This window comes from Exserohilum turcica (genome assembly GCF_000359705.1).
Source record: "Exserohilum turcica Et28A unplaced genomic scaffold SETTUscaffold_2, whole genome shotgun sequence".
NCBI classification, from domain to species: Eukaryota; Fungi; Ascomycota; class Dothideomycetes; order Pleosporales; family Pleosporaceae; genus Exserohilum; species Exserohilum turcicum.
The window spans coordinates 2,781,991-2,806,050 of NW_007360025.1; the positions used below are offsets into that span (position 1 = coordinate 2,781,991).

At 54.1% G+C, this 24,060-nt stretch overlaps 14 protein-coding genes across 14 annotated transcripts; 6 read left to right on the forward strand and 8 right to left on the reverse strand.

The window, feature by feature from the left end:
- The first annotated feature begins 338 nt into the window (after positions 1-338).
- SETTUDRAFT_135946 (uncharacterized protein) lies at positions 339-1,993 on the forward strand. The gene is made up of 2 exons (XM_008027537.1): positions 339-932; positions 1,033-1,993. Exons 1-2 carry the CDS (start codon positions 697-699, stop codon positions 1,835-1,837), a joined length of 1,041 nt encoding a protein of 346 aa, XP_008025728.1. The 5' UTR covers positions 339-696; the 3' UTR covers positions 1,838-1,993.
- Positions 1,994-2,261: 268 nt separating this feature from the next.
- Positions 2,262-3,401, reverse strand: SETTUDRAFT_51392 (uncharacterized protein; the record flags this gene model as incomplete). The annotated part of the gene is made up of 1 exon (XM_008026963.1): positions 2,262-3,401. A coding segment is annotated over one exon (1,140 nt), but the record flags the coding sequence as incomplete, so codon positions are not given.
- A 956-nt stretch (positions 3,402-4,357) lies between these two features.
- On the reverse strand, positions 4,358-6,522 carry SETTUDRAFT_179067 (uncharacterized protein; the record flags this gene model as incomplete). Its single annotated transcript, XM_008027538.1, has 4 exons — positions 6,381-6,522; positions 6,202-6,258; positions 5,642-6,101; positions 4,358-5,558 (listed from the first exon to the last, which is right to left on the reverse strand). Exons 1-4 carry the CDS (start codon positions 6,382-6,384, stop codon positions 4,358-4,360), a joined length of 1,722 nt encoding a protein of 573 aa, XP_008025729.1. The 5' UTR covers positions 6,385-6,522.
- A 165-nt stretch (positions 6,523-6,687) lies between these two features.
- SETTUDRAFT_153988 (uncharacterized protein) lies at positions 6,688-7,764 on the forward strand (the record flags this gene model as incomplete). Its single annotated transcript, XM_008027539.1, has 2 exons — positions 6,688-6,769; positions 7,115-7,764. 2 exons carry the CDS (start codon positions 6,688-6,690, stop codon positions 7,762-7,764), a joined length of 732 nt encoding a protein of 243 aa, XP_008025730.1.
- A 322-nt stretch (positions 7,765-8,086) lies between these two features.
- SETTUDRAFT_153989 (uncharacterized protein) lies at positions 8,087-10,285 on the reverse strand (the record flags this gene model as incomplete). The annotated part of the gene is made up of 1 exon (XM_008027540.1): positions 8,087-10,285. The coding sequence occupies one exon, from the start codon at positions 10,283-10,285 to the stop codon at positions 8,087-8,089; it is 2,199 nt and encodes a 732-aa protein (XP_008025731.1).
- Positions 10,286-10,697: 412 nt separating this feature from the next.
- Positions 10,698-11,435, reverse strand: SETTUDRAFT_153990 (uncharacterized protein; the record flags this gene model as incomplete). Its single annotated transcript, XM_008027541.1, has 2 exons — positions 10,698-11,257; positions 11,387-11,435. 2 exons carry the CDS (start codon positions 11,433-11,435, stop codon positions 10,698-10,700), a joined length of 609 nt encoding a protein of 202 aa, XP_008025732.1.
- A 593-nt stretch (positions 11,436-12,028) lies between these two features.
- Positions 12,029-12,986, reverse strand: SETTUDRAFT_19807 (uncharacterized protein; the record flags this gene model as incomplete). Its single annotated transcript, XM_008026765.1, has 3 exons — positions 12,029-12,548; positions 12,603-12,705; positions 12,770-12,986. 3 exons carry the CDS (start codon positions 12,984-12,986, stop codon positions 12,029-12,031), a joined length of 840 nt encoding a protein of 279 aa, XP_008024956.1.
- Positions 12,987-13,197: 211 nt separating this feature from the next.
- SETTUDRAFT_153992 (uncharacterized protein) lies at positions 13,198-13,875 on the forward strand (the record flags this gene model as incomplete). The annotated part of the gene is made up of 1 exon (XM_008027542.1): positions 13,198-13,875. One exon carries the CDS (start codon positions 13,198-13,200, stop codon positions 13,873-13,875), a length of 678 nt encoding a protein of 225 aa, XP_008025733.1.
- A 386-nt stretch (positions 13,876-14,261) lies between these two features.
- SETTUDRAFT_88353 (uncharacterized protein) lies at positions 14,262-15,420 on the reverse strand (the record flags this gene model as incomplete). Its single annotated transcript, XM_008027543.1, has 2 exons — positions 14,262-14,994; positions 15,056-15,420. 2 exons carry the CDS (start codon positions 15,418-15,420, stop codon positions 14,262-14,264), a joined length of 1,098 nt encoding a protein of 365 aa, XP_008025734.1.
- Positions 15,421-17,324: 1,904 nt separating this feature from the next.
- On the forward strand, positions 17,325-18,239 carry SETTUDRAFT_19810 (glycoside hydrolase family 61 protein; the record flags this gene model as incomplete). The annotated part of the gene is made up of 3 exons (XM_008026766.1): positions 17,325-17,682; positions 17,749-17,973; positions 18,076-18,239. 3 exons carry the CDS (start codon positions 17,325-17,327, stop codon positions 18,237-18,239), a joined length of 747 nt encoding a protein of 248 aa, XP_008024957.1.
- Positions 18,240-19,029: 790 nt separating this feature from the next.
- SETTUDRAFT_19811 (uncharacterized protein) lies at positions 19,030-19,991 on the forward strand (the record flags this gene model as incomplete). Its single annotated transcript, XM_008026767.1, has 2 exons — positions 19,030-19,177; positions 19,378-19,991. 2 exons carry the CDS (start codon positions 19,030-19,032, stop codon positions 19,989-19,991), a joined length of 762 nt encoding a protein of 253 aa, XP_008024958.1.
- A 58-nt stretch (positions 19,992-20,049) lies between these two features.
- Positions 20,050-20,937, reverse strand: SETTUDRAFT_153998 (uncharacterized protein; the record flags this gene model as incomplete). Its single annotated transcript, XM_008027544.1, has 2 exons — positions 20,050-20,816; positions 20,865-20,937. The coding sequence occupies 2 exons, from the start codon at positions 20,935-20,937 to the stop codon at positions 20,050-20,052; spliced, it is 840 nt and encodes a 279-aa protein (XP_008025735.1).
- Positions 20,938-21,347: 410 nt separating this feature from the next.
- SETTUDRAFT_51272 (uncharacterized protein) lies at positions 21,348-21,844 on the reverse strand (the record flags this gene model as incomplete). The annotated part of the gene is made up of 4 exons (XM_008026962.1): positions 21,348-21,456; positions 21,508-21,637; positions 21,688-21,748; positions 21,797-21,844. Coding segments are annotated over 4 exons (348 nt in total), but the record flags the coding sequence as incomplete, so codon positions are not given.
- Positions 21,845-22,906: 1,062 nt separating this feature from the next.
- On the forward strand, positions 22,907-24,052 carry SETTUDRAFT_135966 (uncharacterized protein). Its single transcript, XM_008027545.1, has 4 exons — positions 22,907-23,051; positions 23,091-23,179; positions 23,431-23,763; positions 23,834-24,052. Exons 1-4 carry the CDS (start codon positions 22,916-22,918, stop codon positions 23,918-23,920), a joined length of 645 nt encoding a protein of 214 aa, XP_008025736.1. The 5' UTR covers positions 22,907-22,915; the 3' UTR covers positions 23,921-24,052.
- The last annotated feature ends 8 nt before the right edge of the window (positions 24,053-24,060 follow it).

Genomic DNA, 24,060 nt, shown 5'->3' on the forward strand with positions numbered 1-24,060 from the left:
TTTGGGGGGGTGACGCGGGCTCGGTGGCCATGTATTTGGAAGACTTGATACGAACACGTCGAGGTTTACGCAGAGAGAATACGTATATTCCCGAGTGCTGCATGTTGTTGGGCGTGGCAAGTACCTAGGCATTACGACACAGCCACCACGCAGCATGTCTCGCATGTATGTATCCTCCCCCCCCTCCCCCGCTAGCCCTCACACCAATGTACGAGCAGAGTGCTCAGCCAGCTTGGAAGAAATTTCACAGCGCTAGCCCTATTCGGTATCTTTCGCAGTGGTGGAGCTGTAGAATCTTTCAACATCAACGACTGAATCTGGATACTAACACGGGCCAGTCCGAGGGAACCCAATCCGAACATGCGGCAGGGCTGTTCGCCCTGCCGTCTTGGGAATGGCTCCCGACGTCATGGCATCGTGGGGTAGCGGCACGAATCTCCCCGCGGCGGGCCACCATGGCAAAGGCGATTGAAAGAATACTAAAAAAAAAGTGCCATCATAGACGGACCAGGACGGCAGATTGCCCTATTTAGCCGCAGTACAGCCGTCTGGAGGACTAGCATATAGGTATTTCATCGAAGCCCAGGGGGTGAGAGAGAGAGGAGGAAAAAAAAGGAAAAGAGACTCTCAAGAATCTTCCACATCTGGACTCTGCTAAGACCAGCCTGAAGGTTGCGAAATCGATTCCAAGAAACAATGGCAATCGGCATCGCACTCATCGGCAGCGGCATCTTCGCCAAAGAAGAGCATCTCCCCGCCATCCAGGACACGCCCAGTCTGCATCTCAAAGCCGTATACTCGCGCACGCTCAAATCCGCGCAAGCGCTCGCCGAGAAGCTGTCAGACGTCGCCTTGTACAGCGACGACCAGGACGACGGCAAAAAGTTCGACGATCTACTCCAGCGCGACGACATCCAGGCCGTAGTGATTGCGTAAGTGGAAAGACACCCCATCCTGGCGTTGAAAGTTACAGATAAAAGAGTGTACTTGTGGGTATCAGCGCTAACAAAGCCCTACGTACGTACGTAAAAGCCTCCCCATCCTCGCACAACCAACATACATCAAACAAGCCCTCGCAGCAGGCAAACACGTGCTGGCCGAGAAGCCCATAGCACACGACGTCGCCACGGCACAGTCGCTCTTATCCTGGACTTGTGATGCCAAGAATGCCTCGGCTACATATCGCGTGGCTGAGAACTTCCGCTTCCTCGACTCCTTCACATGGGCGGCTCAGCAACTCGCGTCGCTCGGCCGCGTGCTGACCTTTGGCGTGCGTGTCGCCGCCATGGTGCACGCAGGCTCAAAGTACTACGAGACGTCGTGGCGCCAGAAACCAGAGTACCAGGGCGGCTTTGTGCTCGACGGCGGCATACATTTTGTCGCTGCGACGCGACTGCTGCTGCATGGGGCTGGCGGGCGCAAAATCACAAAAGCAGCCGCCTTTACCGCGCAGCTGCAACCGCATTTACCGCCCGTTGATACGCTCAATGCGACGCTGCAGCTGGACAACGGCGCCTCTGGTACCTTTTCCGTCTCGTTCGGCACGTCCGACTCGGCGTCTGAGTATCTGGTTGCGTGTGAGCGTGGCACGGTGCATGTGTCGCGCGGCAAAGTCGTGGTGCGCAGACAGGGCCGGGAGGACGCGGAGGAGACTCGTGAGTTCCCCGGTGAGGGCAATGGCGTCAAGAGTGAAATCAAGGCTTGGGCGCAGAGCTTGGAACAGGGGTGCCCGAATGAGATGCAGAGTCCACAGGAGGCGCTGAGCGACTTGCAGGTTCTGGAGGCGTGCTTGAAGAGCGGGGGGCAGGGGGGCACGCCTGTTGAGGTCCAGCAATAGATGGGCAGTGACTAGTCTTGTTGTATTCAAAGGTAAAGCAGCATAGTGTGCTGTTGAGTTGAGTTGAGTAGAATTGAGTCTCCAGCTTCAAGTCCGCTGTTATCTTCTCAGCAATCGTCGACATGGACATACATGTAGTAAGATGTAGACAGCAACAAACACGCATCTATTTTTTTTTGAGTCCAGGACTACCTCCACAAGTACACACGTACAAAAAATCTCCTCGACAACTTTTCAGTCACAACAAGTCGCTCTTTTCCCCCAACACACTCACCCTCTGAGATACAATTTCCTCCACCACACCTCAACTCATCAGGCCATGCACCTGCTCTCCGCTCAACGCAGCCTTTGCAGCCGGCCGCTTCCCAGCCGCCTTCCTACTCGTCGGGGCACTAGACTGCCTGGCACTACCCGCAGCAGCAACAGCGCTTCTCTGCGCCTCAATCGCCGCCTCATGCTCAATCTTGCTGACTGCCCTTGTGATCGCCATACTGTACCCACCAATCCAGTCGCTCCAGCTCTGTTTGCCGGTGCTATTATCCACGGCTACTTCGATATTAGAACTCATACTGCGTTTGGGCCGCGTCTTGGACACAGGGACTTTTGTCGTCGACGCACGGGGAGTGGCATGAGACGACGACGACGACGAAGCTGTTTCTGGAGTGGTACTAGATTGGGCGCGAGCAGCAGCAGCAGCAGCAGCAGAGGCACGGCGCTGTTCGAGGAACGAACGCGCGACGTTCTGGGCGGCTGAGACACCGGATTTGATCGTCTGCACGTCTTGAAGATTGACGGACGCGGGGATCGGGATGCGGTAGCTGCCGCTCAGTGTGACTTGTCGGTCCGTGGCTGCAGACCCGGCCCTGGGTATTTCTTCTACAAAGTCTGTTCCGTCGGAGCGTGAGCGGCGGGCTCGCGGGCGGTAGTGCTCGAGATCTTGGCGGGCGACTTCGAGTTCGCCTTCGAGACGGACGAGCTCTTCATCGGCGTCTAGGTCGTCGTCGTCGTCGTCGAGCTCTTGGACTCTCGCCTCGGTAGTGCCTTCACCATTTGTCGTCTTGATCTGAGGAACTTGCGTAGTGGATGATGTCTTTCGCCCTTTTCCTCGTCGACGGGGCGAGCGCCCAGCTCGGGAATCGAGAATGGTACCCGACCTATACAACTCCTCCACCTTTGCCTCTAGCCCTTTAACACGGGACTTGAGAGCTTCCAGCTCCGAGTTCGAGGCAATCTCGCTTGAGGCTTGGTTCGAGGTGGAAGAAGACTTGGCCGTGTCTGTCGAGTTTGACGTAGGATCCTTGTTCAGCTTTCTGGGCTTTCTCTTTGGTGTCTTGACTTCTGTTGCAGATGCATCTTCTACACCTGGGTTTGTTGTTGCTGTGGCTTTCTTTGTAGATGGAGGAGATGCTTTCGCTGCCGTCTCCTTTGGAAGCAGGACACCGCCTGCCGAGCCTGCTCTTGCTTGCTCCGTCTGATTTGGAATAGTATTCTTTCGGGATCTGGTCTGCTTTGCGGGTGTTGCTGGGGCTGTGCTTGGCCCTGGTGACGAGGGCTTAGAAGGCATGATGTCGGCAGGGTCTCTAATCCCTGAAGCAATGCTAAGTCGTGTATACACACCACGGAACTTCACCAAACATCAGCCAAAAAGGATAGGGGGTGTTTGATCATTTAGAATCGGAAGTAAAAGACAACAGATATCTGTGATTCTGCTACAGATATTCGCTCACGAATGGCAGCTGTGATGGGCGTCAGGGGAGGATGTTGGTAGCTCGGGTGCTAAAGCAAGATGTCGGACTTGGACACAAGCTGAGCATGTCTGACGTATGGTGGCGGACGGACCAGGGTGTGCATGACCGCCACACGCGAAACGTCAATGGCCATCACTCGAGCCTTAGTACCCATTAGCATCGACTGCGTGTTTCATTCTGTAAATTGGTTTTTCTCAAGCTCCCTCTCTAGTCACGATGAGTCGAGATTTCAACTATGCAAGCCTGAGTGGAGTGGATGACCCTTTCATAATCTAGTCGCAGCTAAATACATGTTTGCACACTTATATCATCTGATAATGAACAGAAATCCATCGCGGAAATCAACCACACCATGGCTCATCCTACCAACAGGCGAACTGTGTGCAAGGGGAATATCTGAGAAAAATGGCATGTCCCGTTTTTACCGGATCCGCAAGGTCCAAGACGAAAGACCAATACTTTTGTAGACGAGAAGCGTCTAGGGACAGCGTCGTCATCGGGCATAAAGGAAAGAAGGCTCATAACACATGCCCGGCCTGAGCAGCCACGGGACGCCTTGCAAGTCGCGCTCGGATGAACAGGGCTGTCGAAGCATAAGACAAAAGACAATGTAGTGCAGTAATGCAACAATACCGGAAGATCGCCCAACAAATCGTACTGTAACAGACAGCACAGGCCTAGAAAGACAAACGACTCCACCACGCCGTTTCTATGCGTTGCGAGCATCCCGGATACAGAATCAGGGCCAGTCTCAACCAGTCGACACGCCCACCTAAGACGCAATCGCGCGAGCTGGCGCACCTCCACCTCGCCGGTTGTTCTTGACATTCTTGGTTGGCTTGGTCACGGTGCTCCAGCCATCCTCGTCCATGGTCTCGGTAGTCGAGGCTGGTGTGGCCGGCGTGTTGGACTGCCGCCTCCATGAGCCTGCCTCCGTCTTTGGTGGGTTGCGCACAACCTCTTTTGGCTTGACTTCCTTGTCGTGGACAATCTCGCCCTCGGCGTCTTCGTCCTGGCCGGCCGAATTGCCCTCATCGACACGCTGCAGAATCTCAAAGTTGGCCTTGGCCTTTTCCTCGGCACTGCTCTCGTCCTTGCTGGTCGGCGTCGGCTGTGCTGAGTCCTTGGGGGCCGTCTTGTCGGCAGCCTCCTTTGCCTTGCGCTCTTCACGAGCCTTCTCGTCGGCCTCCTTCTTTTGGCGGAGAGCCAACTGCCTCTTCTCTTCAATCTCTTTTTCGCGCGCAGCAGTGTCAATGGGACGAGCAGCGCCGAACGGGTTGGGCTTGTCCGAGGAAGTGGCGCTTCCTGGGGCCGATGGGGCCTCGGAAACTGTTCGCTTGGCCAGGTTCAAGCGGGGTCGGCCGGCAGGAGCAGCAGGCTGAGGTGCTGGCGACGATGGTGTGCTGACATCGGGTGTAGATGTGGGCGACTTGACAGGCGCGTCGGGGCGCATCCGGGACCGCCACTGGTTGTCAGTATCTGCGGCAGTAGGCTGCCTCTCAACGGGCGGCCTCTCCTGGAACTCGCGACGAGGTCCGCGTGAGCCATCAGCGCCTTGGCCCTCACCCCAGGCCGGAGATTGTCTGCGTCCCTCACGGGGTGCTCCGTCGAAGCCTCGCATGCGGCCGCCCTCACTTGGAGCGGGTGCAGGGGCTGGCGACAGAGGACCGCGGCGCTCCCAGTTGCCAAAGTCACGGGGCTTGCCGTCGCCCTCGAATGGGGGTGGGCGGCGGCGTTCACTGCGCTCGCCACCGGCATCTGATCCTGCATCGAAGCCACGGTCGCGGCCTGCACCGAAGCCGCCTCGTCCGGCGCTGCTGCGCTGGCCTGGAAGGTCGGGGAGAGGTCCCTTGCGGGTCCAGTCCGAGATGTCTCGGGCCTCTGGGCGGTCCTTTGCTGGCCGACGAGATGGAGGATGCGCCAATGCCCGGTGAGTTTGTCCACGTCGCCACGCTGTCGTCGTCTTCGGGGTGCTAACGCTCGCAGGCACTGGTAAAATCCCCCCCCCCCCCGCGCGGACACTTGGCGCGCGACTCTTTGCTGCCTGGATACTAACGGCCTTGCAGGTTCCGGCGGCCGCTCTGGATACGGAGGCGACAGGCCCACGTTCGGATCTGGTGGTGGCTTTGGTGCTGACCGTGGCGGCAGTTTTGGTGGGTAGAACGTCTGCATGACGGCCTTGGGCAATGCGCTAACGACGGTGCAGCCGACCGCGGATTCGCGACTCGCGAGGCCCTTCCTCTGCCCTCGAAGCCCCCATACACGGCGCACTTGGGCAACCTGTCGTTTGACGCCACCGAGGGTGACGTAACCGATTTCTTCGCCGGGTGCGAAGTCACCAACGTTCGCATTGTCGAGGACAAGCTGGACCGCAAGCCCAAGGGTTTTGGATACGTCGAGTTTGGCAGTGTAGATGGACTGAAGAAGGCTCTTGACCTCTCTGGCACATCGTTCCAGGGCAGGAATATCCGCGTCAGCGTCGCCGAGCCTCGTATGCCATCCTGCCTCTCCACCATCTGTACAGAGTACTGACAGCACGACCATGATCCCAGCGCTGCATTCCGTCAGTCGTCTGCGGCCCAAAAGGGCACGAGGCCAAGGGGGGACGAGGCGTACATTGGTCACCGAGGAAGTCTCCCAGGGACATCTTCTGCTGTTCCTTCTTCTTGGGCGCTGCAGAAACCACCGTTAGCCATTTGCGTCGTCGTGCTCGTCGCCGTACCGAGCGGGGCAAAAAAAAGCCGGCTCGCGAAGAAAGTGACGCCTGCAATTTGCGCACGGCAGGATAGACTCACCCATGATTGCGGCTGGTCAGACTACGCGCGCAGGACGATTTTATTTTTCGCGCGCTGTCTGATTCGAGTGCTGAGAGCGTCTGGTACTCTCGGGCTGCGTGGTGTTTGGCTGCGGGGTGTGTCGTAGTTTCGTGTGTGGGGTGAGTTCTTCGTTCCCGAACGGAAATCTTAAGCTGTGCGTCCGTTGGGCCTCGCTTATGTCATCCGGAATCACTTTTGCAATCCCTCCATCCACACAACGCCGAGTCTAGATCTGCTCTCTGTGGCCCCGCATCCCGAGACTCTGCATTGCATCCATGCGAGAGTTATGAACACCAAATATGACCCAGCGCAGGTCACGCATCCTCTCGAGCTGGCCCAGCACGCCGCCTTGGTCGGTGGAGCCTCTGGTACGTATAAATCCGACTTTTTTGCCTGAACACCGGCTTGCTGTGCTCGATATTTGAAGCTGCACAATGTCAAGCATGTCTACCATGGTTGCATCAAGCATTATGGACAAGTTGTCACACACGTGTCATTCTTGATTCCATAACATGCATTGTGCCAGGAATATGGAATTCTGGCGCCACACGAATCCGAAAGCAGACCGAAGTGACGCCCGTCCATGTTTGATGTATGAATCTCAAAAAAAAAGTTTTCCCATCATCATCATCATCATGCTTGAAGTTTTTCGAAACTCTATCTCGAGGCAATTTCACATACTCGATATGAGCTAACAAATTTGTTCCCCCCAGCAATTCCCGGTACGGTGATTGGCGCCTTTTACGGCACTCTGCGCACACAGACACCCATTTTGTTCTCCCTGGCATCAGGAGCGCAATGGTTTGCTCTCGGAACCACCTTCTGGGGCTTCCGCGCCTCCATCCTCAACCACAGCGGCCTCTTAAACTGGTGGAACATAACCCGCGGTGCACCCATTCACCCCCGGAATGATCTCAACCCTTCCAGCTCGGATAAAGTCCGCGCCTCAGCCATTGCTGGTGGATCCACAGGCTTCACCTTAGGTTTTCTCTTCAGAGGTCCCCGTAACGTTATCCCCGGCACGCTCATGTTCAGCACGCTGGGCTGGCTCGGCCAGCATGGCTACAATTACCTCGATGATAGGCACTCTGGCCAACTCCGCGAGGAAGCAGAGCTGAAAGCTCGCGGTGAAGAAAAGCCCAAAGAGACGCTCATGGACAAGATTGCAAAGAGCAAGTGGAGTCCCATGCAGGTGCTGACTGATGAAGACTACGACAAGCTGATGCAGGAGAAGCTGTTACGCGTTGAGGCGGAGATTGCCGTCATCGACGACAAGATTGAGGCTTTGAGGAAGGAGGCTGCGCAGATGGAGGCTCAGCGCCAAGTAAAGGCCACACAAGAACAGGAGAAATCGTCGAAATGAGAATGTAAAGTAGTCGTATTGGGGAATGTCTACCCGAGGCCTTGAGTTGTAAGATACTTTCCACTGGGTCTCGAAGTAGTGGCTCTTTATCAGGCCGCGCGCCTTGATTCGACACCAGATGGATGTACAGAATATTCAATGAACCTACCTCGCCATATTGGAGGAAAGTAAGACATCAAAGGCTCCGTTCATAGTATACTTTTTTTCTACACATGATTTCAACCAGCGGACTTCACAACGGAATAGGGTGCACGATAGGAGACATGTAGTGAATTGCTATCTACCACACACACTTACACCAACAATTCCACCTACTACCCCTTTACTCAGACACAGCACCCTGCTGAACGGCTGTCTCCGCCTCTCCTCCACCACCTTCCTGCCCAGAACCCGACGCCACATGCCCGCCTGTCTCTGCACCCACCGCAGCCTCAGCAGCCACACCCCCTCTCACCGACGCACGCGACCCTACAATCGGCATCTCCTTTTCCTTCTGCAAATGACTCTTCCCTCTCTTCCTCCCACCCTTCCCCGCTTCTCCGCTGTTCCCATCTCTTTCACTCTCACCCTTACCCCCTTTACCCCCATTCAACCCATACACCGCCCACCCAAGCCACCCACCCATCCTCGTCTGTGGTTTCCGCGCCTTCCAGCGTGCCGCGTCGACGGGCCTGCGGCTTCCGCCCGCAAGCCAGAACAGCGTTGGCGGCAGGGTGTCGTTGTTGCGGAGCGTCGAGGGGGATCCGGCGCCGCCTCTGAGGCAGGGCGGGTCCAGTGGCGCTGGAACTGGAGGTAGAGCTGGCGTTGGGGTCTGTTTATTGGAGTGAGAGCAAGATTTCAAGGGCAAAGATAGAGGGGAGGAAGGGCAGCGGAACGATGATGGCGGGATGCAGGGGGCGGGAGACCCGGGGGTGCGATGGGTAGTTGTGGGAGTCGCTGTTCGCGGTGAGGATACAGTCGTTGTATCTGCATCTCCATCTCCATCTCTGTGGATAGATACGGAAAAAGTCCTACTCCTCGCTACTGTCCGTGATACAGCGTCTCGGCGCTGTATATTCCTCGGCAGACGCGCGGTACCCGTGTTCCTACGCTTCACGCAAGCAATTCTGACTGGATCCGCGATTCGCGGTGGCGAGTCATGCTCGTCGCTGCTGGAGTCTGTGTCTTGGGTGCCTCCTCGACGCGGGCGGTGGCATGTGAGGAGAAGCTGCTTGAGCAGGAGTCCGCAGCCAGAAGGATACGCGGTGTTGTGTGTGTCATCACCGCCTCTCAGCCTGACGATGGGTTCAGCGTCTCTGGGCGTCGGAGAGTCTGAAGCGGGAGACGCAGCACGGCTATTGCTTCTGCTGAACAGTCTGAAGAAACGCGGTTGAGAGTGCTGATGCTCAACAGCTGTAGCATGCATACTGCTGTGCAGCCGCTCATCCAGATCGTGCTGCTGTTCCAATCCCACACATTCTGTAATGACAATGTGTCCGCCTAGCTGCAGCGTCTCCTCCTCTACAACAACTACAACATTGCTGCGTCCAGGCTGCTCCGGACAATCCCGCTTCTCCATCTCAGGTACAAGCGCGGGCTTGGGGATCCTGCCATAGTACACTGTCTCTGAGAAGTCGGCGCTGCGATCTTGCTTCCTCTTTTGCTGCTCAGCCGCCAGCGCAAACTCGGCTAGTGGGCTGGGTGAGCCAGCGCGAAGAGCGGCAAAATGCTGTTGGACTTCGCTCTTGCGCACATAAGGGTATGCCTTTGAGTCAGGTAAGCCATGGAGATAATGCAGTCTGGGGCTTGTGGGTCTCACGTGATGGGCTTGAGGCCGCGCGGTATCAGCAATTTTGCTGGGTGAGGCTGAAGTCCGTTTTGTGGAGTGATACGGCGGGTGCTCAGTAAGCGGATCTAGACTGTTGTTCAGAGCGCCTGCTCGAGGCACGGGAAGTGCTGCTTTCCTAGGCGGATTCCCGATTCTCTTAGCGGCAATCTCACGAGGCACAATGCGTGGGCCTTCGTCGTCAGACGAGTCTTGCTCTCTTTCGGGTGCCTCTAGCGTTGAAGGCTTGACTTCCTTCCTGCCTCTAAGTTTAGGTCTATGGCCAAAGCCTAGTTTCATGTGGGAGAATGGGCTCCTGGAACGGCATTCCTTGCATGGCGAGCTGGAGCTGAGTCTGGAAGGTGGTCGCATGCCGCAAAAGGTGCATCGGCGGCGCTCAGTGCTTGAGAATGAGTGATACTTGGTCTCGTCGTAAGGACATGGCTGTTCAGGTTCGGCCAAAGAAGGAATGTGTATTGGAGGAATCGGAACCCTCCTCTCCGGGCGTTGGGCAGTATCCACGTTCGGGCGAACAAGCGGCTGGTTTGGCGTAGGCGCGGTTTTTGGACGGGGAGGTGGCTCTTGCTGGGGAGTGTTTCTTCGCAGCGGAAGGGCTGAAACCAAAGTGTTGAAACCCAAGGAGATGCGCCTCCTCAAAGTATCAGGGCGCACTATTTCGGGTGAAGTAGGCCTACTTGTCGGCTTTGAATCTGCCATGTTCAGTGGTATTGGTTTGCCAGTGGTATTGGCAATGAGGAGATGACCGATTTTACAATGTGTCGATACCCCAATCTTGGAGCATCTGGTATGCTTCTTGAAAATCAATCGTTAAAGCTCCAAGACGTGCAGTTCGCCCCATGCACCCTCTTAAGAGCTACAGACTGCGTGTGAATACTGACGGCAGCCATGACGTGGAAACGAACGATGTATTGAAGAGCCGTAGCGACAAACGTGAGTATAAGCGCTATTAATACAGCAGCGGAATACTCATAGACTTTTCAACCATCAAAATCCAGGCCAGATGGTTATGATGAACGGCATCATTTTGAGGAAGCGTGTAGAAAATGTAGTCATGCTCGGCCGTTACAGTAATCGTGTATATCCCGACATACCGAACCATTTACACAAATCAATACCTGGATAGCTGCCCTTCAGGCCAATGACTGAATTCTTGCATGTGGTTGCGATCAGGCATGCGAGTAGTCGTGTACGTCCATTCATCCTCGTGGTCAAAGTACTGGGACCGGCGATTTGACGGCATGTTGGGAGAACATGCAGCACACATGCCGTGATGGCCAATCTGGTCGGTCAGTTGCTGACATGTACGGCAGAGTACGTGTGCGCGATTGCAAATTGTGAGATGAATGCCTGGAGTGTACAACGCACTGTTTACCCCGCATTTCAGACATAGTCTTGAATTTGCAAACATGCCACTGCGACACCATTTGCCCTTCCTCATGCTGTCGGCAAAGCTTGCCCAGCTGTGGAAATTGACGCAGCCTTTGCAGACATATAGCTGGCCTGACCTGGCCCACGCGCTCTCTTCTGCGAGCAAGAGCTCGTCATGTGTCAGCGGGGGGATGATGAACCTGAAATAGCGATTTGTGGAGGCCAGATTGACTCTATCGCGTATGTCGAGGCGTTTGATGATGTCTAAATGAAGCTCGACTGGCAAGCGAAGGACAGGTGCTGCCAGGGTAGTGTGTGAAGCTCGACATGGGCTTCGGCTGGGTGCCACTTGGTCTTGTCTCAGAAGCGCGCTTTCTAATGCCCGCAGCGTCAGTTGAGAGGGCGCAAAAATCCAGTCTTCCGGCTTACTGTCGGAGCACGCAAACCGAGATGGTGTGGCTGACACTTCGCACTGCATGCTTTGCTCCTTGCTGCTCGAGGCACGTGAATGCGAGCGATCAAGAAGCAGGCTGCCGTCCGTCTGTTTGTACGGGGCGGGCGTAAGACGGTGGAATGGCGTATGGACACGATGAGCACGCTAGAACATGGTGTAATATCAAGAAGGCTGGTCGCATATTTGAATTGAGGCCTCGCGCGTAGGGGAGGGTGGTCGCAATTACACGGAGCTCCCATGCCGCACTCCCGCCAGTGCAAGGGCGTTGCGAGCGGGCCACGGGTGGAGCTGTGAGCCGCGGATTTGCTTCCGACTTCCGACTTGCCTCTCTTGGTCGTGACACAACCTCAGGGCCTTTGGGTAATTCGGCCTGGGTGTTCGCTCCTTGTTTGTCGGCAACACTGCATGCGCTGTTGCGTAACCCGCCTATGGGAACCGTCTCCGAAAGGTCAGCAACCCCCATGCTGGTCCTGGCCAGCCAATCGACTCGTCGTGTCGTCGAGACGAGACCTGCAGGACCACCAGGAGGACCACCACCACCACCACCGACATGCTCGCTCTGTCGCTGGCCCGGTTCCTTGCCGCGGCCACGCACCATGGACAGCCAGCATTAGCTGCTAGTGTGTCTTTTCTAGTTTCAAATCATTCAGCACCATGTAGCGTGACAAGGTGATCCAGCCCCAACGAAACCAGCGCATCTGGCTCTCATGCGCAGTCGTCATGGCCTTTTGCGCAGTCCTGTACCTGGCCGGCGAGCTGACGAACAGGAGTGGAGTGGGATAGCGCCCAAGCTCTTTCTTACGGACAATTGCGCCAATCAAGGTGGCCGGAGCATCCAGCAAGCTGAGGTATTTTCGGAATATCGAGGTCGTGGTCAGAGTGTACAGCTTGATGGGACATTCCCACCCGCTGTGTCGGTGCATGAGCGCCTTGAGAAAGCCGTGGGCTCCGGCATGGAGCGACTTGTGATTGGGGTGGCCCGAAATGCCGTGTGCGTCAAACGTGATGATGGCGTCGACCGTCGCCTGCGGTGCATCCTTGGGGGAGGTGGACGACATGTTTGGGGCGAAAGCAGTGCTGAGCACATTGGCGATCAGCCGAGGGGGCCATGTTGCCGTCATGGAGTCGGGAAAGTTCCTGGCCCGTAATCAGCAACGCAATGCGCGCGGCGGGACAGGCTGCCATGCATACTTGTCCTCGATGACGAGAATGTCCTGCTTGCTGCCGATGCCCAGTTGCAGCCCACTTTTGACTAGCTCTTTCTTGCGCACCTCACCCAGCCCGTCGGCATCGCCTGTTGCATTGCTCACGTTAGCCGTTGTCTGTCGGTCAGGAGATGCGGCGCAATTGGGCCGTACCGCTGCTCAGGCACAGGATCTTGACGTGGTTGCCACGCTCCGGACGCGTCAATGCCAGCAAAGCCGGGGCGAAGAACATGGCCTCATCGTCGGGATGCGCTATCAACAGCACGATGCGTTTGTTCTCGAGCGTGGGGAAGGTTGAGGCGAGGGCGCTGGCGTACATCCAGAAGGCGAAGACGAGAACGGGCACCGACGCCCAAACGGTCCAATTCATTACGCAGCCCCTTGGGAACGCGTATAGTAACGGGAGGATACAAAGGAGCGCACCGCTGCCGTGTCAATGGTGCGGGCGATGCAGCGGAAGCCATGGGCGTTCTGGAACGAACGTGAACGCGCTTTGACCCACGTCATCTTGGACATGGCAGGGAGCCGCGCACGCGAACACTTCGGCACTCTTCACCTCACCTCCACCCCCCACCCCCGCCATGTCGAATAGAAAAGAACGGCGCGCCAAAGACGCCGTGTCCGCTGCGAGAGCGACCGGAGCCGGGCTCGAGCCCACGACCGAGATTGACGAGGATGGCGTCGAGATGATTCTGAGACATCCCGACTTCTCCAAGCCCACCGGCAAGACGCTCTTCGACCTGGCAGAAGAGCGACAACGGGAGCTCGACAAGGCCAATCCCAACACGCCAGCCGCCAAGGCACGGGCAGCCGCAAGAACCGTCCCCGACGATGAAGTGCCTCCGATCGGTCCTCTGGGCGACTCGATCCTCTACTCGATCTCCATGGCCACCCTACACCTCACCCTCGACATCCTGGTATACAACCAGTACCGGGAGGATATCATCTGGCCTGAGATTTTCTGGCGAGCTGCCACGGCACTGCCCATCTTCGCCTTTCTGGTCTACCTCACCCACCTTGAATTTCCCTACCGCTTCCCCATGATCCGAGACGTTGCATTCTTCGTAGGCTCCATCGCAGCAGGATGCTACCTGATATATTCGGGAAACAAAAACGGCTACTTCTACGTCATGAAGTCGGCCCCTCCGATTGGTACATTGTGGATCTGGAGCGTTGTGGAGATGAGCCTGCCCTTTGCAGCCACCAGTGCGCTCGCCGTGGGTGGTTACGTCTGGTGGAACGGGCTAGACTTCTTTTGAGTATGGAGAAAGTTATACTGTACGCCAGCACAAAAATTGACCACCCTTGCTGAGGTGACGGGTCGCGATGGAATCTGCCTGGAAGCGACTGTCAGCGAACCAGCGATGCTTGACACTCCTCTCCGACACGGAACAGCGAACCCACTTTGGACTCGGAGACCGCAGGGTATTTCACACGAGTTTGAATGCTGTCAGCGGCTACAATAGTCTGGACTTTTCGTCTCAACATTGGCATATAAAGAGACGACCGTGTTGCTTTTTTAGATACCCCTGGAATCATGGGTTCGATGTTCCACGCCATCTTCAAGAGTCTAGCGGGTCATGACTGAAAGGAAACAGATTGCTCATCCAATTGGTCTAGTAAAGTATATACACGCATAATCAGATCATGCATCCCGATACGCTCTCTTCTCCGCTTCCGCAGCAGCTTTCTTTTCCATCTCCTTCAAACAAGGCGCTACAACAATATTACCGCGAAGAATGTTCTTCACTGTCCCGGCCGTGACCAAAAGCCAAAGCAACATAACTCCTACAGCTAGTACCGTTCCCAGAATCTTGAAAAACGCCGACGGCATCTCCTGTCCTATCGTAATTGTAGACATGGTAAACACGCCAATCGGGAACGTGAATCCCCACCAACCCATGTTGAAGGGAAACTTGCTGCGACTAATGGACGCTACAGCGAAGAAAAGCCATACGAGTCCGAAGCCCCAGAGAACCATGGCAACTATCCATCCGAGGACATACAGAATCTCTCCTGCCATGGGATGTACCGTGTGTGTTTTTGGGAAAACCTTGGCAGCTTGCATACCAAGCTCCATTGCGGCATAGCCACCCTGTCCCATGGGTCCCAAGGGCAAGAAGACGCTGACTATAACTTCCTGGGGCGGAAGATGATGGATGGCAAGCCGGTGAAAGTAAATGGTCATGACCACCAGTGCAAGCGGGATGCCCATGCTCCAGAGCACATAGCTGGTAATGATGGTGATGAGAGCATCCCTCTGGTTGGGCAAAACGGAAGCCACTACGCCACCCGATGCCGCAGCGACTATGCATGCAACAATGGGTAGAAGCCAAGCTGCTGTCATTGTTTCGTGTTGATGCCGATGTTTTGTCATCCTGAATAGGCGTTAGTCGGGGATCAAGATCTTGAAGAAAGGATGGGAAGACTGGCACTTACATCTGGAACGGGAGGCCAAGACAGCAAGCCACGCTAACAACAACGTCAACCCACCACATGCCCCAGGCCACATATGGTGCTGAGCCACCCCAAGCTGGCACGCAGATGGCAACAAACATGTTGATAATGGTGGCGAAACCCATGGGCATGGTGCCGAGAAACAGCGATTGGACAGGGTGTTGTAGCATCAGTGTCCAGAGTGCCGGGTACAGGGTGTATCTCAAGATGGATATGGTGAAGATGACGGAGAATATAACTATGTTCAGGATGAAGAAAACAATGCTGAGAACCCGTAGGGATCCATGGTAATTCGGGTAGAGCTCAGACAGCGTGTGTAGCAGAACGGAGACAATGCCTGTGCCCATGGTGGCTGCAAACTATTTTCTTGTTAGTTTCTGTTTCTTCATGGTGGATTGGAGTTTGACGTACCCATGAAGGCGTAAAGTGCTGGACTAGTCGCCGCCAGCCCCGTTGATCAGAGGGGATGAGCCATTTTGGTAGCACGACACTGTCTTGACATGCTGTTCTGCCATTATGCGCAGGTCCTATACCCGAAACAGTGACATTTCTATCTTGCGTTCCGGCGCTCATAGCGCAGGGAGTCGACATGTTGATGTGTAGTCGTAGTAGGTGCCGGTATGGGAGGCGGAGGGATTTTGCTTGGAAGCATTCTTGCGGAAACAAGTGATTCCTTATATCGTAAAGGCACCATGACCCCTTGACTCATTCTAGATGTTCGTATCCTTTAGTTTGAGATTTTATTCGCACTTGTTTTGTCAACATGGCGGAAAATGCTCGGATTAGGATGACTGATGACCGCACACAGACCATGGCCGTCGGGTGGTCGGCGAGGGCCCGAACATCACGTCAGTGCTTCACATCGATCCAACGAGCGTGTGAGAAACCGCAACATCTTCCGTCATACCGCTTACTGAAGCCTTGCGGGAATTTCCTCTACTTTTATATTCGGTGCTTCTACATCCTAGAACAGCACTGTCCGAAGGCGAGACGATGCTCGAGATTTCATACATGCTGCCGCATTACCACTCCGAACCAACATCTCTCAAACCCTCATCTGCCTTGGCGCTCAGCTACTCGCTCACGGCTTCTCAGTCAATGTGAGGTTGGAAATGTGCAACATGCTTACTCAGCCACACGAGCATCTTGATCTGTATGCTAACAAGAGCAGGACGAAGCCACCATTGACGTGGGAGCATCGCTTGCCACGCGTGCACGGCCTAAACTGATCCTGCGCCACGCACCTCAGAGCACATGGCACACCCAGCCAGACCGGCCATCATTAAAACCTCCTTGGCAGCAGGCTACACCCAATACATCGCGAATCGTGAGTTTTTCATCGGCAATAACGGACGAAAGAGTGCGGTTACGTTGCCGAGTTAGCCTGCACATGCCACGCCTTCATAGGTGGATTTTGTTGCTGCCGCAGGTACTCTGGAATTCAAGAAGAGGCAATCCTACCTACAGGCGTCAGTCGATGCTAAGCGCGCTGCGAATGTGACTGCCCAGACATCGTAACAGCATACAAGGATGGCTTCGGCGCAACTTACAGCGATACGAACAACGCCAAGGAGCATCGCCTGTGCCTCCCAACGACTATCTGAACGTCGGACGGTATACGATTTCTTGTAACAAGATGTGAATCTCTGTAACTGTCGGAATATTCATGGGCTGCACGATCTCCAAAGCGAGCCCGTGTGACCATAGCCACGCCATTTTCGGCACTGCCGCATTGCCATTCGCCAAGTATGGCATTTACATATTGCTCGCTAGCGGCACTTTAGATGAGCTTTCCGGGGATGAATATATTACGCCGCTGGAAAACTAGGTCTACACATGGCAGCTGCAAGCCACAACCACATTCTGGGGCAGGACATAATATCGTAGCAATATCGATGTCTCTGTTTTCATGTCACATTTCCCAATGCCAAACATCTTGGAAGCTGTGTCGAGGGTCGTGGCACCAGACTAGAGTGTTGACAAGCCACGACTAACACCTGTGTGCTATCCGTCTGCTGCTACAAGTCCGTAGTTGGGCTTATAGTCATCTAATGCCACTATCAGGCTCTTGTCATACCTAACGCGATCAGGAGAGGCGCTCCGCATTTGTCTGGGACAATCGTGACGACTTTAGTCGTTGACGAACAACATCTGTAAACATATAAGAAGTAGCAGAAGCAGCAGTGAAGCTATCATCAGTGCAAACAACAATCACTACTACCAAGCACCAGTTCTCCCCACTCCTTCCAACATGCACTCCTCTGCCCTCCTTCTCGGCGCCGCCGCCCTCTTCCTCGACACCGTCTCCGCCCACGGCTTCGTCACCAACGTCAACATTGCCGGAACCTCGACCAAAGGCTCCGACCCCGTGTGGTACTACCTGTCCAAGGAAAGCCGTGCCCAGACGGCCGGTTGGGACTCGCTGAACCAAGACCTGGGCTTTGTCGAGCCTGCCGCCGCCGGAACCGTAGACGTAAACTGCCACAAGAGCGCCACGGCTGGCCGCCTGTATGCCAACGCTAACCCCGGCGACACCATCGAGTTTGTGTGGAACACTTGGCCCGACAGCCACAAGGGGCCGATTATCAACTACATTGCTCCTTGCAATGGTATGTCTTTCTAACCCCCCCTTTCCGTCTCTCTCTTGATTTCACCCAGCTAACCGCACTCCGCAGGTGATTGCACCACGCTAACCCCCGGCTCGCTCCGCTGGTCCAAGTTCTCGCAGGAAGCCATCGTCAGCCCGGGTGTCTGGGTCACCGACAACATGATCAAGAACGGGTTCAAGACATCGACTAAGCTGCCGTCGAAGCTCGCTGCAGGCAACTATGTCATCCGCCATGAAATTATCGCTCTGCACAGCGGCTCGAATGTGAATGGCGCTCAGCTGTATCCTCAGTGTACGTCCTTCCCTCTCACCCTTTTTCCTTCCATATTACCCTCCCTTTTTTTTCCTCTGTAAGATACGTGATAGGTGATAGGTGTGTTAATGTCCTATCTAGGCTTGAACATCAAAGTCGGAGGCAACGGCTCCGTCAAGCCCACCAACGGCGTCCCCGGAACCAGCTTGTACACAAAGGACATGGCAGGCATTGTCTTCAACATCTACACGAACCCCACTTCGTACCCTTTCCCGGGCCCCGCGCTGTGGACTGCGGCTAACTAAGCGGCGCACACACCACTGTTGTATACCTGGGATGGGTGAGTGCGATGAAGCGCGGCCCAGATGGATGGGACTGGGTTGGTAAGATGATGGGGCTGGGGGAGATGGGGAGATTAGAAAGGAAGGTAAAGGAGGGGGGCGGGTTGAGGCCATTCTTAACTGTATATAGTTTTCACTCTTTTTTTTCTGGCTGCTTATAGTATGTATGTTTTTATGTATGTAGAATGGCTAGGTAGGTATATTTGCCCACCGCTTCAGTATCTATATATATATACTCTTTACGAATCAAGATTTCAAGATCTAAAACACCAGAGTCCTCGGGTATGGAAACTCCTCCTATAACAAACATCAACAATTGGGTTTCATTTTTTTACGCAGCAGTGTATACATGCATGGCTATTAAGTATGGGCAAAGGGCGATTTATCTTACCGATCTAACCTTACTTACTTACCTGGTTTCACGCTCTCGAGATATCTATTCAATCGTTCTTATCCCTTTTCTTATTATTACCCTGTACCTGCGAATTACTAGCTTGCTCCCGAGAAACCTGCATGTCGTCATTCTCGTTGTTGTCGGCCTGCTCCTCCTATCTTGACCCCCGAAACACTGTGCTGTTGCCCCGCATCGTCCCCCGCACACCACCTATGTACTTAACCCAGATTGCGCAACGCACATGCACAGATACCGTTACTTACAATAATACATATCACTATTAGTGCGACTCATCCAAGTCTTTTTTTTTCACGGCCTACTTAACAGCCAAGTACATACGTAAGCAGGCAGACAAAAAAAATGTCCAACCAAGACATCAACAACGCGCGCTTCAGCGCAGAAGCGCTGGAATGGGATTCCAACGTCAAGCATGTCGAGTCGACGGGCAAGGCACTCGAGGCTATACAAGGAATTGTACCTGCATTGCACAAGGATGGGCGGAATAAAGGTATGTGTGTTTGTACGGATACAGACAGATGGCGTTCAGTGTATGAAAGGGCTTATTTTTTTTTGTATTACTTACTTCTGGTTCTGCATTCTCCGATTCCCCACGTACATACAATTGCAAAAAACGGACAGCGAGAAGAAGAACAAAAGGGGGAAGAACGCAAAACTGATAGAGACAAGATTTCTAATTATCTCACACAGGCATCGACGTCCTGGAAATCGGGTGCGGAACAGGCCTCCTCTCCTTCATGCTGGCACCGCACGTGCGCAGCTTAGTCGGCGTCGACACGGCCGACGGCATGATCAGCGCCTTCAATACGAAACTGGCGGATCTGGCGAAAAAGGAGGAGGCGCACCCTAATTTATGCTGTATCAATCATTTCCTCACGGATCCAGATGCGCAGGAGCTGCAGAGTGCGGCGGCGCGGTTGGTGACGCTGCGGGGAGACGTGGCTGAGCCGCCGTATCGCTTTGATCTGGTCGTGTCGCATCTGACGCTGCACCATATCCCGGTTATGTCTGACATTCTCTCCACAATGTACAAGTGCTTGAAGCAAGGGGGTGTTGTGGCGTTGACGGATTACGAGGATTTTGGGCCCGAGGCAGTGCCGTTTCATCCGGTGAGTAAGAGGCCTGGGGTAGAGAGACATGGCGTGAAGAAGACGGAGATGGAGGAGTTGCTGGCGGGAGCAGGGTTCAGCGAGGTGAAGGTCGAAGAGGCGTTTGTTCTGAGAAAGGAGGTCGAGGCTGAAGACGGGAAGCCGGCACGAGAGATGGATTTTCCGTTTTTGATTTGCTTTGGTGTCAAGAGCTGAGGGAAGGGTAACAAGACGATTGCGCGGGACATTGCTAGATGTAGAAGGGGATGCGCGCTCAAAAATCCTTCATCAGATCGTTGACGGCTCTGGCAGCAAACCGTTTTCGCTCTTCCTCTTCCATGCCCTCGCCCATCTCTTTGATAGCAACCATCTTTCGCATCATGACCTCGAGGTTGTCAACGTCGTTGTCTTCAGTCTCCCCCTCTTCATCGCCATCATACCCCGCAAGCGCGCTCTTCATGTCGAACAGCTCCATGTTCATTTCAGCCTCTTCAGCCGCAAAGCTGTTCTCGAATCCCTCGTCGTCCCCAAAATCCAACCCCGCGGTGCTCTCCCACTCCGCTGCCTCCAGTGCTTCCCGCACTCGCTGGACTCCTGTCGCTTCGCCAAACTCGTTCTTGCCCTTGATTTCCGAGTCAATATATTCAAAGCCGTATTCCATGGCCAGCTCTTCCCATGCCTCATTGCTCTTGTCTAGATATGGCGTGACTGACTGCGGCATCGCCACCGCTAGACACGCAATGTCACCGCCATAGCCACACGCGCGCTCAATTATATCAGAGATTGCCTGCATCGTTTCCTTGACAGTGTCTAGTTCTTTCTCGTCAACTGGCTTCTTGAAGCAGTATACCCATGCGCCGAGCGCTGTGACGACTTCGCGGGCTTCTGGCTTTGTGAATTCGGTGCGCCATTCTGCAACATTGGGTAGCTCATCGATCCATATAGGCAGGGTCGCGGTATAGTATTTTGTTTCGAGGCGCCATTCGTGCGTAAGCCCGGCGGTGGTATTGGACGTGGGCTCTGGGGCGGAGCCTGTAAGCTCTGCAGGGTGATCAGCGCAGGGTGGAGAACGACAACCATGGTGAATACCTTTGAGCAGCGGCAATACGCCAGCGCCCGGCGCACCCACGGCAAGGATGCGTCGCGGGTTCTTAATGTCCATGCTGTCCATGCTATCCATCTTGTGGCGTGTGGAAAAGTGGCGGGTGCGGAGTTCTCGGGGGTGAGCCCTTGACCTTTGATTGTGGGGCAACAGCCTGCGAAGATTAAAAGAAACATCGATTACGCCCAGACTGTACTCTAACGACATGTATACAGCCTAGCACGCGTCACGTCATAGCCTCGCATCTTGTAAAAACAAACATCTATTCGTGTCCGAGGTATCATCAAATTTGCTATCCCGTTTTCAGCGTATGTCCAGCAATAGTGATCTGGTGTCATACCTGTCGGTGTTTTCCCCTTGTCTTCCATCCGTTGTGTCGAGCGCATCCTCGCAGCCGCTGCGCTTGGGATTGCTGGCTCGCTGCTCCGTTCAAGTTGTTTCTTTGCTCAACCTCCTCACGTCGTTCAACGGCCACCGCCTCCACGAGTACTAGCCCTTGCCCTGTTGACTGTAGCCCTACCGCGCGCAAGACCAACACCACGACCCCTAGTGCCTCTCGATCGGAACATGGGCGCGTTCCTGGTATTGTTAGACCTAAGTTCAATTTGAGAAGCCATTCTCCAAACTTACCTCAACATGTCTGGTACGATAAAGTATCGCACGTGGCTTCCTCGAATGTACACTTGCTCAAGATGCGAGACACGTCCGTCGCGGGCGGTCACCGTGATGTCCTTCAGTTGCACGTTCATATTGTCCTCGGCTGCCGTCCGTTAACAGGTGTTTGTTGTTGTGGATGTTTCAAGGGCGCACCTTCAATCAGCTTTCCGCGGTAGACCTCGCCAGATGTGATTTCGAGCGTAACAATGTGACCCTGTTCCCTGTCAGCAACCAGAAAATAATGCGCGCGCGGAGCACATACTGCTGCCTCATTGAGGAGCTTGATTGGGATACCGATGGTGCTCGTCATTTTTGCAGCTTAGAACTCGGGTTCAGGTCGTCGGTGTTACAGCTAACAGCGCGTGCGAAAGGCTGCGAGATGCTCGGTCAAGTTCGCGAAAGGTGTGAGCCGATGGTGGGATGGATGCACTTGTTGCGCCGGAAGTATTTTCGGTATTTATGCGCGGAGCAGTATCGATATTGCGGCAGGAACCCCCACAGGTTGCAGAGGTGAATACGTTTGGTGTAGACTGCTGCGCGTGCCAATATCGCTGTCTACAGAAAGTTGAAGGTTGAGCTTGGACCATCTGCTTAGTCACATTGTGGGACTTTCCGTTCTCTATCTACCTACAGCAACCATGACAATTGAGTTCCTTGCTAACAAGCTGCTGTAGGATATACTAATAATATTTCACGTGGATTTGCTTGGGGTTTCAGATGATTCCAGCGCCACACATCCACATTCATCTCTATATTCTATGTATCTCGCAAAATGGCTCATGTAGTAGTATGATTCTACTATTCCAACAACTAAACTCATCTGATTTGTCACAATACTGTCCATTTTCAGAAAATGAGACCGGAAAGACCATTCAATCGTGCTCGATATTGAACACCATGAATACCTCTACATCTAGGAAGCATCAGAATACAGCTTGTACACGATTTTTTATCAGTACTCCTAATGACTGTATTTCAACTTGGCTTTATCTTCCCAAGAATCTATTAGCAAGACTTATAAGCCAATTGTACTTGACGAAATCGTTAGCTTCTCATAACATCTTCACTGTCAAATTCCCACTCGCGAAGCGATAAGTAGGTAGGCTGACTTACTATAAACATTCCTCTAAACAACAAGTCCGCTAACACATCATCGCATATCTTAACCCAAATCCTTCAGCCCTCCCACCTACCCACCGCACTTACACATCCATACGCTCCAACACTCACACACAATTCCACTCCATTCCACCACGCATCTCGGAACCCCCTCGGAACGCTCGGAACGCCATCCCCACCCACCAACACCAACACCAACACCTCAACCGCGTCTTTTCCCCAACGCTCCCCTCCCGCATTTCCCCCCTTCTCTCTCTCAACAATGAACATATCGGGCACACTCAACATCTTCCGGCTTCTGCGCGACCCCACGCTATGCCTACCACAGCACACAGTCTCGACATTCAACCAGCTGCCGATTCCGCTGTCGCAAGCGTTTGCGGCGGCGCCGCAGCAGCGTAAAGACAGTAGTAGCGATGTTGTTGCTGCTGCAGAAGAGAAAAAGGTGGATATCCGCGCCGTGGTGCTGGACAAGGATAATTGTTTTGCGGTGCCGCATACAGATGAGGTGTATGAGGGGTATAAAGTAAATTCCCCCTTCCAGTTTCTGTTTCTGTTTTTTTTTTCTTTTTTGAAAAGGTCTACTTTTTTTCTTTCGCTATAATGTGTGTGTGTGTGTATATGGATGTATGGATGTTTGAAGGTGATACTCACATTCTACATGCACATACACATATACACACACACACACACACACACCCAACCTCACCTTACCTTACCTCTCTCCAGCAGACACGCTCCCCCACACCAAAAAAAACTCACAAAACACCCCTACAGGACCACTTCTCCCGCCTCCGCACCGCCTACCCCGGCGCCAAACTCCTCATCGTATCCAACACCGCGGGCACCACCACCTCCGATCCCACAGGCACCCAAGCCGCGGCCTTAGAATCCCGCACAGGCGTCACCGTACTGCGGCATTCCACCAAGAAACCCGGGTGCGCCAACGAAGTGCTCGAGTATTTTCTCAAGAAACATCCGGAAACGGGGGTGAAGCGGCCGGACCAGATTGCCGTGGTGGGGGATAGGTTGGCGACGGATGTTGTCATGGCGAATTTGATGGGGGGGTATGCGGTTTGGGTAAGGGATGGGGTGCAAGGGAGGGGTTTTGTAAGTCGTGTTTTATTTTTATTTTTTCAATTGCTTCACTTGTTTTATTCGAAGCTGACGGTCGTGGCAGTTTGCTAGGATGGAGGATAGGCTGCAGGGGTTCTTATTCGGGAGAGGATACAGTGCGCCAGACCCGAGTAAAAACCAGTTTGAGTAATATACTCTTGTTGAAGGGTTTGTATGATAGTGTATCGAGTACTTTTTCGTATCCTGGGGTGTTGATTGAACTGCTGCAACGAGATAGAGGGTGTATTTGTACCTGTCAGAAGCTCGGGTAGCAATGTATAATCCATCTTT

What these genes read in the sequence shown, in the direction of transcription:
- SETTUDRAFT_135946 (XM_008027537.1), top strand. Translation starts at nt 697, where the DNA reads ATGGCAATCGGCATCGCACTCATCGGCAGCGGCATCTTCGCCAAAGAA. An exon ending in ATCCAGGCCGTAGTGATTGC is followed by an intron (nt 933 to 1,032) that starts GTAAGTGGAAAG and finishes CGTACGTAAAAG; the next exon opens with CCTCCCCATCCTCGCACAAC.
- SETTUDRAFT_135966 (XM_008027545.1), top strand. Translation starts at nt 22,916, where the DNA reads ATGAACATATCGGGCACACTCAACATCTTCCGGCTTCTGCGCGACCCC. An exon ending in TGCGGCGGCGCCGCAGCAGC is followed by an intron (nt 23,052 to 23,090) that starts GTAAAGACAGTA and finishes CTGCTGCAGAAG; the next exon opens with AGAAAAAGGTGGATATCCGC. An exon ending in AGGTGTATGAGGGGTATAAA is followed by an intron (nt 23,180 to 23,430) that starts GTAAATTCCCCC and finishes ACACCCCTACAG; the next exon opens with GACCACTTCTCCCGCCTCCG.